General features: G+C 39.5%; 1 protein-coding gene across 1 annotated transcript; it reads left to right on the top strand.

Annotated features, from left to right (window-relative positions):
• Positions 1–1287: 1287 nt before the first annotated feature.
• FAM161A (FAM161 centrosomal protein A) lies at positions 1288–15345 on the top strand. The gene is made up of 7 exons (XM_060784654.2): positions 1288–1555; positions 5513–5748; positions 7144–8313; positions 9601–9768; positions 9948–10047; positions 10874–11037; positions 14847–15345. The coding sequence occupies exons 1-7, from the start codon at positions 1427–1429 to the stop codon at positions 15319–15321; spliced, it is 2442 nt and encodes an 813-aa protein (XP_060640637.2). The 5' UTR covers positions 1288–1426; the 3' UTR covers positions 15322–15345.
• The last annotated feature ends 3883 nt before the right edge of the window (positions 15346–19228 follow it).

Genomic DNA, 19228 nt, shown 5'->3' with positions numbered 1-19228 from the left:
CTAATAAAAATATTTTAAAAAAGAAAACAACTCCAGACAGCAAACAACCAAGTGCCCGTTATTACCTCCCAAATGATGCCTCCAGACAACAATACTCTCACTAATTGATTGCAGTTGCAAAGCTATTCAATGCTAATCGAGCTTGCAAACTGCAACAAATAGACAAGGGTTCTTTCTCCCACCCTGGGCATTCCCTACATACACACACACCCATTTGCTTCACTGCCAACAGAACCTCTGAAGATGCCATTAGCCAAAGATGCAGGTGAAACGTCAGGGGAAAATGCTACTGAAACATGGCCATACAGCCTGAAAAACTCACAGCAACCCTGTGATTCCAACCTTTGACAATACATTTATGGTAAAGATGGCAAAGGTTATTGAATGAGGGGAACCCAAGCAAAGAGAGAAGGCAGTTGCCTTTTATTTATTTATTTAGGAAATGTCTATGCCACCTTTCCTCAGGCGGACCCTAGGCAGTTTACATCATCTTAAAAACATCGCAACATAAAACCGTCAGCTAAAACAATAATACAATTTCTGAGTATGCTCTACAGCATAATCCATGCTTCCCTTTTGCTTGGGCAAGAGTTTGCACTCCTCCTGAGTCAAAAGAGGCAAAATAAGGGTTTTTTCCCGACAGGCCCTATATCCCAGAATCTGATCCCAGGTTTTCTGTTTTAAACTGGATTATATGAGTCCGGTGGCGCAGTGGGTTAAAGAACTGAACTGCTGAGCTTGTTGACCAAAAGGTCGCAGGTTCGATTCCAGGGAGCGGCGTGAGCTTCCGCTGTCAGCCCCAGCTTCTGCCAACCTAGCAGTTCGAAAACATGCAAATGTGAGTAGATCAATAGGTACCACTCCGGCGGGAAGGTAACTGCGCTCCATGCAGTCATGCCGGCCATATGACCTTGGAGGTGTCTATGGACAACGCCGGCTCTTCGGCTTAGAAATGGAGATGAGCACCACACCCCAGAGTCAGACATGACTGGACTTAATGTCAGGGGACAACCTTTACCTTTATATGAGTCCACACTGCCAGATAATCTGGGATAAACAGAAAAACCGGGGCCAAATCCTGGGCTATGGGGGCCTACCTGGAAGGCTTTGAACTCATTCTGCAGCAGCTGCAGTAAGATGAAGAAGGAGGGAGGGAAATTGGGAGGAGAGATAAGAAAGTGGGACAACAGAGGATGAATGGGGCCAGCTGGAGGTCAATGTAGTTTAGTTCTGTCAATGGGCGACGTGCGGTTCTTTTCGGCGCGTGCGCACAATTGTCCTGGAGGCCCCGCCCTCAGGAGAGTCCTGTCCGCGCGGCCGTTAGCGAAGGTGTTGTGTTCCCTAAGAGATGCCGTAGCGTCCCAAGCCGGGCGCCTTGGTAACCCAGCGAGGGCTTTCATTCAGTCGCGCGCTCGCGGGGAGCGGGATGGATGCGGGTCACCGGGCCGCTTCCCTCGCTGTGTCCTGCCTCCGAAGGCCGGTGGACCCTCACACCAAGGCCCCCACGGCGCTGTACGAGCGGGAGCGGGAGCGGGGGGACGGAGCCTGGCCGCAGGTGGGTACCTCAAAGCACACCCTCTCAGCCTCAGAGGGAAGCCAGGACAGGCCCACACGTCCTGCCTGACAAGGTCGCCGTGCCCTACTAGAGCTGAAAGACTAGGCCAAGAGCCTGCATCCCACCTGAAATAATTGTATTGATCTTAGGATACTTTCGAGTAGTGGAAATGTGAGCCTATGTCTTGTCGAAGGCTTCCATGGCCAGATTCACTGGGTTATTGTAGGTTTTTTGGGCTATATGGCCAAGTTCTATAAGCACAACCTCTGCGGATGCCTGCCATAGATGCAGGCGAAACATCAGGAGAGAATGCTTCTACAACATGACCATATAGCCCGAAAAGCCTACAACCCAATGTGAGCCTAACTCACAATCCCATAGAGCCCCATTAATCACAGGTCCTGCATCTACTTACACATCTTCACCTGCAGTTTATTCTTTCCAGCTACAGCATATTCTACATTGAATTTCGTTCCTATGCCCCACCTGTCTCAAAGTATCACACTAAAACTCCCAATCTCTGAGGATGCCTGCCATAGATGCAGGCAAAACGTCAGGAGAGAATGCTTCTACAACATGGCCATATAGCCCGAAAAACCTATAACAACCCAGTATCACACTAAAACTGAAAAAGTAAGCAAAGAGTCTGCATCCTATCTGAAATCCTGTGGCTGCCTTCTGAAGGATTTTGAGGCTTGTAGTTTAGGGAGACCCAGTGCCCCTCTGACAGCATTTTAAAGGCCCCTCCCCTGAAGCCTCATTTTTTAATGTCAGGGGCGACTTGAGAAACTGCAAGTCACTTCTGGTGTGACCATCTGCAAGGGTGTTGCCCAGGGGACGCCTGGATGTTTCTGAGGTTTCACCATCCGTGTGGGAGGCTACTCTCATGTCCCCACATGGGGAGCTGGAGCTGACGGAGGGAGCTCATCTGTACTTTCCCTAGATTTGAACCTGCTACCTGTCGGTCTTCAGTCCTGCTGGCACAAGGGTTTAACCCACTGTGCCATCGGGGGCTCCCCTGAAGCACAAGGGCAAAAGGCTACTATACACAAAAAGTAATGCAGTTATATAATCATGAGAATGTACATTAGATCTGTGCTGTAGTACTACAACATTCAATGTACTAACAGCTTGTACAAAGTATACTTAACCGAGATACACAATGCAAATCTCTAAACCAAAAAAATCCTTTATGTGGGATAAACACCTGATTCCTACAGTAAAATGCACAAGTTTATCAGTCCTTTTTGAAAATCACAAGTTTAGAAACAACCAATCAAAGTTTTTAAGTCCTTTCTTTGCAAGTCTCTGAATCAAAAAATTTCCTAATGTGGGATAAACATCTGATTCCTACAGCAGAATGCACAAGTTTATAAGTCATTTTTTAAAACAATGTTTGTCAGCAGCAAATCAAGGTTTGTCAGCCCTTTTTTGAAGTCCACAGTTCATAAACCACAACCAGTTTTGACTATGTGGCGTCTTCCTCAGGTGGTAGTTGATACAAGTGTAGAAATCCTTGAATAGTCAATTTACCACAGTAGAGAGTTCTTCAAGTCAATATATAAATGTCAACAATGACATGGACCTACGGGGAACACATATGAGTCCCCTGAAGCCCCTGATTCAACAGGAAGCAGACACAGGATTTCAGACGGGGTGCAGATTCTTTGCCTACTTTTTCAGCTCTAGTGTGCTATGAGTCTCTGTGAAATAAGCAATAAATCATATATTTTAAACACACACACACACATATAAAAGGAATTTCATGAGATAAGTTGTGTCCCCATACATTTTTATTACAATTTATATATGTGTGTATCTCTTTTAAGAAGTTGCATGATGATGATGATGTTTATTTATACCCCACTTTTTCCTCTCCACAAAGGAGACTCAAAGGAGACCTTGAAAGCGTTTCCGTACATTTTAAAATCCAAAAATATACAAACATTAAAATAGAAATAAACATTAATAGTTTAAATCCTTAAAACAGATAAACATGTATTCAAAACTAAAGCCACAGCAACCCTCTGACCTGATTTTAAAAGCCTTCCTTTTAAAAACCCTGCCCGAATAAAAAAGTTTCAATAAAAAGGTTTAACCTACAGGTTGCTATAAAACTGAATCTCCGTGTCACAAAATGATGCATGTCTCAAAAGTGTGTCACTGATATGAAATGTTTGGAAAGCTCTGCTGTATGATATATATCGCAATGCTACCTAAACAAATAAACGGCAGATCCCATGTAATGCTGCCCCTTCAGCCTTTTTTCCTTAAAAAATCAGACACAGGACATGAAGATGTCCCAGTTCCATAACTGAAGCTTTGCTAGCCTACTTGTACATTTGGCAAGTTAGGAAAACCACACATTTATTCCCTGTTGTACAACTAGGAAAAAGCCTGAGCTTAGAGACCAGAATTCATTTAGCTGCTGATGCTTTTTCTAACCTGATAAGAGCTGTGTGGCCTGGGTTCGTACAGTGTTGATGTACTAGGCACAGTTGATTTAATTGTGATCAAACTGGTTGAAATCGTAATTGAAATTTCCTGAAACACTTAGTTTTAATAATTAAATAAATAATTAAAATCTCTATTAAAATATGTTTACTAGAAGCATGTTACTGTTTAATATAACCATATTTATATTCAGAGTTATAGATTTTACTTGAAATGTAATCAATGCTGAATTGTTTTCCGATTAATTTTTTGTTCATCAAAAAAGGAATCTTCAGCATTAATATTCTGCGTCCATGTCCATGTTCAGATCTCTTCCATTTCCTAACCTTGTATTCATTGACCTTTTCTGTCTTGCAAGTTTTTGAGAAACAGTAAAAGAGCCTCTGTATTTTAGGATACATCACCTGTAGAGAAGGACCAATGAGATTATCTCTCATCTTTCATTGGTTGCTGTATAGTTAAAGAATATAATTAGAAATTGTATGTTTTGACCTAACTTCTTTTTAAAATATTTTAAAAATATAGCAAAATATAATTTATTTTTTCAAAAATCCTATTTAAATTAAAAATGTTGTCAGGTAGCTTTGACTTGAGCATAGAAGGCTGGAATTAACATTTACTTTTGTGAGTTGTATTTTATCATTATAAGAATAGCACTTTACATTTTAAGTTAGCAGTCTGCAGAAAGACTGCAAGTTTTGAAACATTGGGAAAAGCATGAAAGTACTTCTTAATTTTCTCTGAGGATTGTTTGATTTTTCAGTATTCAGTAAAAACAGTATCACAAGTAATGTTTCTGTTAATTTGGATAACAGAAATAATATAAACACTGTGTTTTTGTTTAGAACGATAGATGCCAGATGGGTTCATTACAGCAAGTCTGTCTATATCTCTTAAGGAGCTTTACACAAAAAGAGCTGAAACAAGATTATGCACAGCTAAACAAAGCAGTGTTTCAGTCATCCTTGACATGTGATTATTTACGAAGTACAGTGTGTCCCAAAAGTCTCCATACATAGGACAAATTAACAAACTCATAATTTATATTATTTTATATTTTGTAAAATTTTGTAATTAATATTTTCTTAATATATCTACAATTTCCAATTTCACTGAAGTATGGAGACTTTTGGGACACCCTGTATTAGAAAGACTGTAGGAAGAATATGTTGCAGCACTATACTTTTTCAGTGAGTTTCCCCAGGCGCTGACAGTGAGAGTGACTGATCCACAATCACCCAATGTTCATAATGCCCATATTCAGCAAAAGTGGGGCTTTATTTTAGATATATATGCTGTAAGAAGTGGGCTGTGCTGACTTGGAGCAACTTGTTATTTTTTGTTCTATCAAAACTTACGTAAATTCTGTTTGCTAAGTTTACACAAATTAATGTACCTTATTTCCTGCAAGCTCGAACACTGAAACACTCAAAGCTGGCCTTATAGCATCAAGAGTCAAACTAATTTTGTCATACAAAAAACATGATAATTGTGTATTTTTAGAATCACCTGCATCCTGAAAGAGAACAGAGTTCTGATGTCCATGCTGATTGCCAAGACTGGGCAGACATCTCCAAAATGTATATTTCAAACCAAGAATATTACTTAAAGCTGGAAGAACTTAAGAATGCGCACCTGGAGACCATGGCGAAACTGGAAAACATGTATCAGAATAAACTATATCTGAAAGGAGTTGAGCCTTTAACCAACACAGATATGGCCAATAGTACGAGTTACAGGTACAGTGTCAAAAAAAAAAAAAAACTCTAGACTTACCTCTTTGTTTTTATCCATTTAAATATAGTGATCACTGCAGGCATATTATTAATGAATCTGCAAATTGATAACCGCAGCAAAGTGTTATTCCTATTTAAATGTTTTCAGTGCAAAGAGAGAAGATAAATAAGGACTTTTTTTTCAAAACTAAGAAAAATCTTGAATTTTCCTTTATATGTCATTCTGAGTCTATGGGATTTTACTAATTTGTGACTGGTGTAATTTAGTGTTACTAATCTAACATTAGTACATTTTCCTCTTGCTTTATTCTGGATTTTACCTAAGAATACAAATACCAAACCCTGATATCTATAACCCCCTCTGCCCAAAACTGTGTATTTTGTTCAGATATGTTCAGGCCAAGATCCCTTGTGCTTTTAAGACTCAAAGGAATTCCTCACAGGAAACGCTACTGGATTGAGCAACCTCTATAAAGTCATTGCTTCTTTCTGAAGTGGATGGCTGTGCTTAATTTTTGTACTGGTGTTTCTCAGACTTTCAGTAAGGAAGGTTGAAGAGCTCAAATAGATAGTCTGATATACTTTACTAACAGGACTATGTAGATTTGAACCATCTTCTGTAGGTTCTCTGCCATTCTCTTGTTCAGCACAGCAGGAGGTTCCACTCCCCCCCCCCCCCCTTTAATCCTGTTGTGTTTTAGAAAAAGGCAAAAGATTTATATGATCTGAAGGGAAACCAGAATATAACATATATACTTGTGTATAAGCCAAGTTTTTCAGCTTCTTTTTTAGGCTGAAAAAGCCCCCCTTGGCTTATACTCGAGTCAAAATTATTTATTATTTTACTCTGTTATTATTATTATTATTATTATTATTATTATTACATTTATTATTTTACTCTATTTAGTATTATTATATTGACATTTTTTCTGTTTCTATTATTATTTTTATTACATTTATTATTTTACTCCATCTATTATTATTATTACATTTATTATTTTACTCTAGTATTATTATTTTTATTAAGTTTATTATTTTACACTCTTTATTTTTGGAAGAATACATAAGCACATTTACATTGAAGAAGGTTAGAATAAGGGTTTAATCAGAGTTGGACAGTCTTACCTTAAATTACAGTTTTATGTAAATATTCATAAACATTTAACCTACTGATGCCTCAATTAATATAATGTTATTGGTATATATTTTATTTTGAAATTTAACAGTAGCTACTTCATTTCTCACCCTCAGCTTATACTCGAATCAATATGTTTTCCCAGTTTTTTTGTGGTAAAGTTAGGTGCCTCGGCTTATATTCGGGTTGGCTTATACTCGAGTAAATACATAGTTGTGTATTGAAGCATCGAGAAAACAAACTAATATTTTTGTTGTCTTTAGATCAGCATATGGGAAGAACTCATTTCATCCTCAGAAGATACCCACATCATTTTCTGACCCTGATTTAAACAATTATTTCCATTCATATGTATCTGATACATCTGATGAAGAATTATATTTAGATGAAGATGACAGTGAAGAAGAATTGCTCACATTTCAAAAGGAGCAAATTGAAAGTGCATGTGATAGGTTTTCACCAGAGGATTATTCTCACCGCACTAAAAGTATTTCATCCCTGTTACAAACTTTGAGAAAGCCTAAGAAGAAGAAAAAGAAGAGATGGTCCCCAAAGATCACAGTACCCCAGCCTTTCCAGATGACTATTCGAGAAGCTAAGAAAAAACAACACAATATAAAATCAAAGTCATTGATTGAACTAGAAAATAATTTGCTAAAAAAACAATTGGAGGAAGAAACAGAGTGTCAGAAGAAATTCCGTGCCAATCCAGTGCCTGCTTATGTTTTTGTCCCTTTGTATCATGAAATAATGCAGCAAAACGAAGAACATAGGAAGTCACTTAGAGAAAGTAGGAGAGAGATTCTTTTAGGTATGCAAAAGCCTTTCAAGTTTATTGAAAGAGAAGCACAAAAGAAAGAACTGAAAAAAGTGCAGTTGAAGGACCTTTCCTTGCCCGAAAAGACAAGAACATTCAAAGCAAAGCCAGTTCCTAAATGTATTTACAGTTCAGAAGTCAATGAGAAGCTCAAGGAAGAAGAACTTTATAGAGAAATTAGAATACAGATGAGATCTGAAGAGCTTCTGTGTAATTCAACTCTTCCCAGTCACAGATTAGGACATAAAGGTCCCAATAAGCATAGGAAGCAATGCTGCCTTGAGCATAAGGAAAGACTGCAATGTAAACCACGACACAAAACCCAGGTCCCGGATTTTGAAATATTACATAAAAAATTCCAGAAACAGCTTCAGAGACAGAAGCGTGTGAAACCCATCACAGTCTGTGAACCTTTCAGTCTCCGTACTGCTAATATCCCTTCCAACAAAAAGAAGATTCTTGAGGATATCCAAATGGATGAGGAAAAATTAAAGGAGACACGTTGGCCCTATGCTTCTTCAAGATGCAGTCCTCAAATGAGGAATCCTTTAGATTCTGAAGAACCCATATCACCAAGAATTACAGAATCTACAAGACGACGATTACAAGCCATTAGGTGAGCCATTCATGGACTTGGAGTGCTGCAGTTGTTATAAATTAATCCCAAATTACTTTTTTGTAAGTAAAAGCATGTTGCTAGGATAACATACTCAATATTGGTTTTGCTTATTTATATAGTAAACCAGCTTGGGTACCTGGCATTGCCAGAGTTATTTTTTAAAAAGTCAATTTTTAATTGTACAAAATGCACACGGTTGTGGGTGAACTACAACTCACATCATGCCAGGTAAACTCCAAAAAACACCACCAGTACTTACAGTTTGTTATGTTGGGCAAGTTTGCTCTGGATGCATCGTCGGTGGGGCTCAGTGTGCTCTCTGGCTATAGGGCAAACTGCAGCTCCCACTATGGTGAGTCAGTCCCTTCAAACCCCTCTAGAACAGTGGTTCTCAACCTGGAGTCCCCAGATGTTTTTGGCCTTCAACTCCCAGAAATCCTAACAGCTGGTAAACTGGCTGGGATTTCTGGGAGTTGTAGGCCAAAAACTTCTGGGGACCCCAGGTTGAGAACCACTGCTCTAGAAGGTTGAGTTAGTCATGGGGGTTCTGTGTGCTAAGTTTGGTCCAGGTCCATCATCGGTGGAAGTCACGGTTTCTTTTTTTTCTCCCTTTCCCTACCTCTTTCTTTCCTTTTTTCTGTATTGTCATTTAGCTTTTTGTCATTTAGCTTTTGGGGGCTTTTAAAGTCCCTTCTGCTGTGTTTTTTAGTGTTTTTATGAGTGAAGGACATACATTGGGTTGTTAGGTGTATCATGTCCAAATTTGGTGTCAATTCATCCAGAGGTTTTTGAGTTCTGTGAATACCACAAACGAACATTACATTTTTATTTAAATAGATTACATTTATTATTTTACTCTATTATTATTGTTATTATTACATTTCCATTATTTTACTCTATTATTATTATTACATTTATTATTTTGCTCTATTTATTATTAGAAGGTTAGGTAAGCACATTTACATTGAAGAAAGTCAGAATAATGGTTTAATCAGAGTTGTACAGTATTATCTTGAATTAAAGTTTTACGTAAATATTCAAAAACATTTAAATTACTGATGCCTCAATTAATGTTTTTATTGGTATCTATTTTTGGCATTTCCTACCCTCGACTTATCTTCAAGTCAATATACTTTCCCAGTTTTTTGTGGTAAAATTAGATGCCTCGGCTTATAGTCGGGTCAAGTATATATGGTACATTATTTTTAGATCCATCTGGCTATGTTGTTAAGAAATTCTTATTAAAGTTTTACCAAATTTCAGTTACTTTGTTTTCTCATTCAGGGACTTGGCTGAGGAAAAACAGAGGAAGGAAGAAGAGCAGAAAAGGAGGAGAGCAAAGCAGAAACAAAGAGCAAGAGAACTACAGAGACTTATAAGCACTCGGGCTGAAGCAAATGATCCACATCAGAGCCTCGCTCAGATCTATAAGTCAAAGTTAAAAATATTCAGGTATCCTGCAGTGTATCTCCTAGGTCTTGAACTTTTAGATTCAAAGCCTTTAGCATAGTATCAGGCCATCATAGCTAGTAACATAGTCTAGAATTGCCCCTTCCATTTTTTATTTTGTTTTTAAAAACCTCACATTTAAATTCCATACCATTTCCATGTCATGGTATGTTAAAAAACAGGAAACATGAAAAGCAGAGAATGAAAGAATATCTACATGAACTGGAAGAAATGGAAGAAAGGGTGGAAAAGAGACCATTGTTGTTGGAACAAGCTACACAGGTTATTGTCCTATTCATCTCTTTGCTGAATGTATCTTCATTATTGGGATTTCTGCTTTTCCTTTGTCTTGTGTTCAAGGATTGTTCTTGAGATGATTTATAATTTATACACTTTCCCTGTCAGTATGCCAGCTTCCTGTCAGTTGCCAGACCTATTTCTCACCAGAAATGATTACTGCCTTTCTGCTTATTGTGTTGCACAGTAATGTCCCCATAAAGACACAGGTCTCAGACATTTGGGAGATACTTCCCCATCCAATTGTGATTATTTGAAGAAAGGTAGCTATGCAAATTCTTTCATGCCCTTTTATCCTTAAGGATATTATCTTAAGGGGACAGAATATCAACCCCCCTCCCAACAGTGGGACTACAGCTGCTTTTACTGTCTGTTTATAGAAGTAAGATCTAGGTACAGCCTCTGACACAATATCATCTCATGGGTAATACTTTCCAACCCTGTGGGAAAATGCCACAATTTAAACAATATGCTATCCGATCTAGTATTTTTTCAATTACGGGATATCTTATGTATCTTTTGTGTACTGACATAAGGGATGTTTGCCAACTACAGAACTAAATATGGACTGCTATATCCTTATAAACTATGGACCCTTCCATACAGTAATAAAACCCAGAATATCAAGCAGAAAATCCCACAATATCTGCTTTGAACTGGGTTATCTGGGTTCACACTGCCAAATATTCCAGTTCAAAGCAGATAATATGGGATTTTCCCCCCAGCTGTATTGAAGGGGCCTATATTTGAACTTGGAAATGTTTTACTGTTGTTTTAATTTTGTTACTCTTTCCTCCTTACTTAAATGTAGAAAAATGCACGGATAGCAGCAGAAAAGCTTTACTCTGATACACTTCGAGAGCTGGGGCTCTGTGAAGAATTTGTCTCAAAGAAAGGACAATCTGCAGCAGGAATGCTATTGCAGGGCCATTCCAGAGATGACTCTGAAATCTCGACAGCAGCAGATATCAGAAGGTAGATATAGCCTGTTGTTGTTGTTGTTGTTGTTATATAGGCGGATCTGGCCAAAGTGGTCCACACCTTAGTCACTTCTAGACTGGATTACTGCAATGCACTCAACGTGGGGCTGCCCTTGAAAACGGCCTGGAAATTTCAGATGATCCAACAGGCGGCAGTCAGGTTGTTAACTGGGGCTCCTTACAGGAAGCGGTTATCCCTCCTGTTCAAGGAGCTCCACTGGCTGCCATTCATCTATCGGACCCAATTCAAGGTGCAGGTTCTTACCTACAAAGCCCTGAACGGTTTGGGACCCGCCTACCTGCGTGACCGCATCTCTGTATACGAACCCACACGATCCCTTCGATCATCTGGAGAGGCCCTGTTCTTGATCCCACCAGCATCGCAGGCATGATTGGTGGGGCGAGAGGGAGGGCCTTTTTGGTGGTGGCCCCTCGACTCTGGAACTCACTCCCTAAAGACATCAGACAGGCTCCAACTCTGGCAGTCTTTAGGAGGAGCTTGAAGACGTGGCTGTTCCAGTGTGTCTTCCCGGAATAATGATCCCATAGCACTTTGTCCTCCAAAGCACTTTACATTTCTTTAGGTCTGCTCGTATGCCCTTCCACAAACACCAGTATCACCTTTCGTCCATGCCCCAGCATTATTTCCAATTTTAACTCTACATTTGGCCTTCCCACTGTTTTTAATTGTGTGTTGTCTTATTGGTAATTTTGTGTATTTTATTGTTTATGTTTTTTAATTACTTGTATTGTTGTTATCATTGCTTGTATTGTTGTGTTTGGGCTCGGTCTCATGAAAGCCGCACCGAGTCCCTTGAGGAGATGGTAGCAGGGTATAAATAAAGTATTATTATTATTATTATTATTATTATTATTATATTGCCAATCTAGCTTGGATGATACTGTATCCGGCTTTTATAAGATGTATCCAGCTTTTATAAAACTTTATAAGATTATTTTTCTGGAACAGCAAGATATATTGTTATTATATTGCCAATCTAGCTTGGATTATTCTCTATCCAGCTTTTATAAGATTTTATAAGATTATTTTTCTGGAACACCAAGAGCTGGCATAAAAAATAACCATAAACCTGCCATCTTTCATTCCCTGCCCAAGAATGCCAACTGTACCATGGCATCATCTGGTGAACCTGACAGTAGCTGTGTTTTTTTCCTCAGCGATCTCCACTGGATCTATCATCCATATGCTCATCATACTCAGTTGTTGATTTCCTAGACTAATTTTTTAAAACCAGGTGCTACCAGTATTTACCAAATTTTTAATATAATTCTAGTATGAAGATGAGTATAGGTTGGCTTGTTGATTGCAGTGTTCTGAAAACTATGTGTTTTCTGGAGTGAGTTTTATAAGTTTGGGAATCAGCCAAATCTTGGCTCTTATAGCCAGTCTAATCTTCCTCGGCAGTCTAATCTTCCTCAGCCCTAGCTTCTGCCAACCTAGCAGTTTGAAAACATGCAAATGTGAGTAGATCAATAGGTACCGCTCCGGTAGGAAGGTAACAGCGCTCCATGCAGTCATGCTGGCCACATGACCTTGGAGGTGTCTATGGACAAAGCCGGCTCTTCGGCTTAGAAATGGAGATGAGCACCAACCCCCAGAGTCAGACATGACTGGACTTAATGTCAGGGGACAACTTTTACCTTTTTACCTAATCTTCCTCTTTGGGGCAACTCCTTTCATATACATATAGTAGTCAATTCATTTTTTAAACCACACAAAGAATTTATTCTTTATTAAAACATTTAAATTTTAAAAGTCTCCCATTTCCTCCCCATCTCAGTCATTGTTTGCAGTGGCTCTTCCTTCCTTTTCTCCTGCAGAGACTGCAGTTCCTTTCCTTCAAATGCAATTTCAGTTCTTCTGAATCACTCTTCAGTCTGTTTTAACTGTAGTTTCTATCCTTAAATAATCTTTAATTTCAATTTTTGAAACATTTTTATGACATCTCTCATCAATTTAGTTTCCAGTTTGATCAACCTCACTTTCTAGTCTTATACCCATCATCTAACCCACTGATCTTCAAATAAGATCCCTTCAGTTGCCAGATGAATCTCTGACTATGCTTGTTATAGATGTAGGCGAAATGTCAGAAGAGAATGCTTCTGGAACATGGCCATACATCCTGGAAAACTCACAGCAACCCAGTGATTCCTCGACAACACATAAAACAAAAGACAAAATATTGCAATTTCTCTTTTACGCCACAGTGTGTCGCCATCTCTCCTATCAAAGATCATAACTCAATTAGTAAAACTCAGCTGAGGTTGTTCCTCTTCACTCACATCCTCTTCATGTGGCCAATTGTGTCCTTGAACTTATTTCTCAGTAAATAAATACAGTCATATCTCTCAGGCTTTCAATTCTTTTTCAATCTCTAAGACTAATAAATCTTTTAAGCATTTTAAATCAAAGTATCATAAAGTTGGAAGAGATCACAAGGTCCAACACCATCCTGCCATGGAGAACACACAAAACACTCCCAACAAATAATCATCCAGCCTCTGCTTCAAAACCTCCAGAGAAGGAGACTCCACCACACTCCAAGGCAGCATATCCTACTGCTGAACCACTCTTTCTATCACTAGGTTCTTCCTCATGTTCAAGTGGAATCTCTTTTCCCTTCAAGTTGAATCCATTTCTCCATGTCCTAGGCTCAGGACCACCAGAAAACAAGCTTGCCCCCTCCTGAATGTGACATCCTTTCAAACATTTGAACATCTCCTTCAGCCACATCTCATAGGGCTTGGCTACCAAATCTTTGATCATTTTAGTCACCCTCCTCTGAACACATTCCAGCATCTCTCTTGAATTATGGTGTTGAACTGGATACAGTTTTCCAGGTGAGGTCTCACCAAAGCAGACTTGAGGGGATACCATTATTATTCACTCCTTCCGTGATGTTTTTTCATTGTTAAATTATCTCCCAAACACTTTTTCTTTTGTCATATGAGCGATTTTCTCACATCTTGCTATCAAGAAGTCTTTTGCAGATCTTAGCAGTGTAGATACATATGCCTTTCAGCTAGGAAGTTCTCTTAAGTTACTTTTCTTCATGTAAATCTCTTTTAGAACTGGGTTTTCTGTTCCTACTCCCTTCCATCCCACCATATCTCACTGCAACACTTTTCAGTGACACAGCAGGGACATGGTTTGGATTCCTGGGAATTTCTTTCAAGTCCCACTTAACAGGGGGACAATTTTTGTCAGCCCTGGTAACGCTGGACTGGGGGAAAAAATCTACAAATGGCCCCTGTCTTGCTGCTAAAGATGTAGGCAGCTCGATGAAATGCCCGTAATCTTATAGGTCCTCAGTTGTAAGGTGATTTTAGTTCTCCAAGGCTAAATGAAAGTGTCACTTCTGGTATCAAGGGGTTTTTTTTGCCTGCAAAACCCAACATATTGTATTATGTGAAGTTAAATTTAACAATGGGTTGTTGTAGGTTTTTCCGGGCTATATGGCCATGTTCTAGAGGCATTTTTCTCCTGATGTTTCGCCTGCATCTATGGCAAGTATCCTAAGAGGTAGTGAGGATGGACCTCTAGAACATGGCCATATAGCCCGGAAAAACCTACAACAACCCAGTGATTCCGGACATGAAAGCCTTCGACAATAAATTTTATCAATGCTTGCATGTGAATTCTTAATGAATGACAACATAAAATTGTATGAGTTGATATGTGTAAAATATTATGTTCATCATGTGATGGATATTTTAGCATTTACTTTGTAATAGTTTTAAAGAAATGAACTATCCTTCTTCTATCTCCCATTCCCCCTGTAGTGATCATGAAGAGAAAATGCAAGATAAAGAATCACAGGAAGCAGAAGAGAAGTCTGAAACTGAATCCATTCAGTCTTATAAAGAGGAAAGAGATGAGGAAGAAGAGGAGGAAGAAGATGGAGATGGTGGAAATGATGGAGATGAAGATGGGGATGTGGATGAAGATGGAGATGGAGATGAAGATGGGGATGGGGATGTGGATAGAGATGGAGATGGGGATGTGGATGGAGATGGGGATGAGGATGTGGATGGAGATGGGGATGTGGATGGAGATGAAGATGGGGATGGAGATGGAGATGGAGATGGAGATGAAGATGGGGATGGGGATGAAGATGAAGATGAAGATGGGGATGGAGATGGAGATGGAGATGGAGATGGAGATGTTCAGTCAAATCATGGTAACAAAGATGCTTCTGGAGATGAAAATGAAAACTATGAAGATTCAGGAGAAGAATCCAGAGATTATGGAAATTGATTAAAATATAGTGTTGCTTCTCTATTGCCTGGGTTTTAGTGTCTGAATTTGATGCTTGAACTAAAATGTGAAATGGTGAGATACTAGCACTAGTGGCACATTTTATGATGCCACTAATCATAACAGCGGGTGTCTCTCACACTTTCACCTTCTTCTGATTTCCATGCCAACTTTTCAGACAGTTCTCACTGTCTCTTCCTGCAATACTGAGGTTCTAGTTATCCTGTCTTAATGTTTGTACTCTTTGGAAGTGTAAACATTAACAAGAATCGGTATTTTTTCTGCAGCATATTTTATGGAGTAGCCAACTACTTTATGGATTGAGGCCTGAAATGAATGCAGTGAAAATTCCTGGATTTTTATTTTTATTTTCTTCCCAGCCTCAATCTGAATAACACAGCTAATTAAGGGCTTTTCTATAAACATTGCTTGGGACCCAGTGCTGCCCTTTAAACCCCAGCAGTTGCCTAATCCTTGTGAAAACAAAGCAAATCCATGTATCCACAAGAAGTGTTGGTTTTCCCTGCAGTAACCTAGTAGATAAAGGATGTACTGTCAGATGTTGGAGAACTATTAGGATCAGCATTACTACAGTAATCATGTGTCTGTGTCACAAAAAATAAAGACGTAGTATTACAGTTCTTCCCAAATGATCATATGATAAATCTAACATCTGCATACACTTTTCACTCTAGAACAGGGGTCCCCAAACTAAGGCCTGTGGGCTGGATGCAGCCCTCCAAGGTCATTTACCCAGCCGCTGTCCTAAGATCACCCTATGTTTGAAATGACGAAGGCACACAACAAGAACAATCCAAATTCATTTGACTATCTCATCAGGCAAAAACAGGCCTATACTCCCCACTGAAATACTGGTAAATTTATGTTGGTTAGAATGGTTCTTCATTTTAAATATTGTATTGTTATTTCATAGTCTGTCCCCCCAATAGTCTGAGGGACTATGAACTAGCCCTTGGCTTAAAAAGTTTGGGGATCCCTGCTCTAGAATAATGAATTTAGAACATGTATGAGTTTTGTCTTCACAACAGGCTTTTTTCATCTCAAGAAATTGTGTCGTTTTAAAAATAAATTTTATTATTTAGTGTTTAGTGTTTTTAATATTCGATTCTAGAGCATTATAAGACTGCAAAATCTCTCAGTCCAGTAAGAAAACCTACAAGTGGCTGAATGATCAAGTTGATCATTTCTGGTTTAAAAACATTGTTTCTTTTGGGTTGTAGGTTTTTTCGGGCTATATGGTCATGGTCTAGAGGTATTCTCTCCTGACGTTTCACCTGTATCTATGGCAAGCATCTTCAGAGGTAGTGAGGTCTATTGGAACTAGGAAAAAGGGTTTATATATCTGTGGACTGACCAGGGTGAGACAAAGAACTCTTGTCTGCTGGAGCTAGGTGTGAATGTTTCAACTGACCACCTTGATTAGCATATAATGGCTTGGCATTGCCTAGAGCAAACTTTTGTCGAGAGGTGATTAGATGTCCTTTTTTGTTTCCTCTCTTTTGTTGTGCTGTTGTAATTTTAGAGTTTTTTAATACTGGTAGCCAGATTTTGTTCATTTTCATGGTTTCCTCCTTTCTTTTGTTTTTAATTGTTTCTTTTGTTTTTAATTTTCTGTATGTAAGGCCCACATGCATGAACACACAAATCTATTCAAAAGAGGCTTCCAGAGGTGGGCAATTCATCCCCTCTTTTTTTCAAGTACAGGGCAAAGTGTGTGCCTGTGTGGGAGGATTACTGGAATTTGCAAGACAGCTTGGCCGGTGTATGTGGCTGAACTTCTCCCACCTTGTTTCATGCACATGCATGTATGACTGGGCCAACAGTGAAGATGCTTCCAGGAGATGGCAGCAGCATTATAGTTTTCAAAAACTAAAGCTTATTTTTCAATTTTTATTTTATTTTTATTTTTTCCCTTTTCCCTACTTTTTTCTCTTTCCCCCACTTTTCTACTCTCTATACCTACTACTTCACTATTTTTATCATAGCTATATGACACTTTAGTAAAAAATTATTAAAGAAAAAGGAAACTAAAGCTTTCAAGTAGATGTACATTCAACATAGACCATTGCAGTACACTGTTAAACAGTTGCTATCCACCTTAAGTGAAACTCAGAACTTGCTGATCTGCCTGATCTGATAAATGATGATGATCATGCCTTCTAACCCTTCATCTAAGTCATTAATAAAGATATTGAACAGGACTGGACCCAATGCTAGGGAGTCTTACTTTATCCGGCAACTTTGGCAATAAGCTGAGTTTACTGGGCATGGACTCTTGGTAACTGTGGTCCTTGGATCTTTAAATTTCGACCCCACTCACTTGAAGAGTGTATGAGTTATCCATGCCTGCCTCCTACCATAGTATTTTGTGCCTGTGTGGCTCTGGCTGTATGCATGCGAAAAGGAGCACCATTTGCAAGCTGCATTTGCATTACAATGTGAGACAGGTGTGTGTTTTTGTGGCATATTATGCCAGCATAAAAATAGTTGTAAAAATGGATGCAATTTCCCAGAAACCGAATAAGTGTAACTTCTGGAAAATGCTAAAGGCAGTTCTGTAAATACACATAAGGCTCATCCTTTTACGTTTGTCTTGGTGGATAGGGACTGGGACATCCATAGGGATACCAAGGTGCATGTTTATAAAGCTATTGTCTTCCACAGATGTCAACTCCTGGAATAATTCCATCAGTGCTGCCTCCGGAAAATCCTGCAAATCTCTTGGGAAGACAGGCAGACAAACATCAGCATGCTGGAAGAAGCAAAGACCACCAGCACTGAAGCTATGGTTCTCTGCCATCAATTCCACTGGATTGACCACGTCCAGATGCCCGACCACCGTCTCTCAAAGCAGTTGCTCTACTCTGAACTTAAGAACGGAAAACAGAATGTTGGCGGGCAGGAAAAGAGATTTAAAGCCAACCTTAAAAACTCTGGCATAGACACTGAGAACTGGGAAGCCCTGGCCTGTGAGCGCTCCAGCTGGAGGCCAGCTGTGACCAGCAGTGCTGCAGAATTTGAAGAGGCACGAATGGAGGGTGAAAGGGAGAAACCTGCCAAGAGGAAGGCGCGTCAAGCCAACCCCGACCGAGACCGCCTTCCACCTGGAAACCAATGCCCTCTCTGCGGGAGAAGATGCAAATCAAGAATAGGGCTCCACAGTCACCTACGGACCCACCAGAACACTGATCCTGGAAGACTATCCTACTCGGCCATCGAGGGATCGCGTAAGTAAGTAAGTAAGTAAGTAAGTACGTAAGTAAGGTGGATAGGGAGTCAATTGACTTTTCTCAATGAGTGAGTTCAAGCCTTGGCACATATTGTTATAGGCAATGCCTGTTTACACTGTGTTTTGGCCTCCTATCTGTACTGTCTGGCTATGACTGCCCATTGCCGCTGCTTTGCCAACTCGATGTTCTGTTCTTTTGCCTGCTCTCAGGACAGGTCATGGTCCATGCTTGCCTGCTTCAGCTTCCTTTTTTGTAACTATTAAGGGAATAACTCAAAGAAATATGTGGACCTTCTCTGCATGGGTAAAATGAGCATGTGGTTGACAGCAGAGTCACCTGTCACTCTGGGCACATGTGTTGCAATGCTGACTTTTGTCTCTTTGAGTGGCTGGTTAGGAGGCAATACTATATGTTATACATCAATGATATGCTATAGTAGCAATTCCACCAATTATGTTGCGAGATTGCATAGTAATCCACCCATCTTGTATTTCAGGTTTCCAGCATTAGCATTTACTTATTATACATTGGAACTATCTTGGAATGTGTTGTGCATGTTTTTGTCTGACACCTTAATATTTCTACCCCCCTCCCCCTTCCCCTTGGAAAACTCTGTTGGACAACATTACATGCATACAAACAAACAAAGTCTTGAA

This window comes from Anolis sagrei, chromosome 1 (assembly GCF_037176765.1).
Source record: "Anolis sagrei isolate rAnoSag1 chromosome 1, rAnoSag1.mat, whole genome shotgun sequence".
Lineage (NCBI taxonomy): Eukaryota > Metazoa > Chordata > Lepidosauria > Squamata > Dactyloidae > Anolis > Anolis sagrei.
Note: the sequence above shows the minus strand (reverse complement) of the source record. Positions and strands in the feature narration are given on the sequence as shown.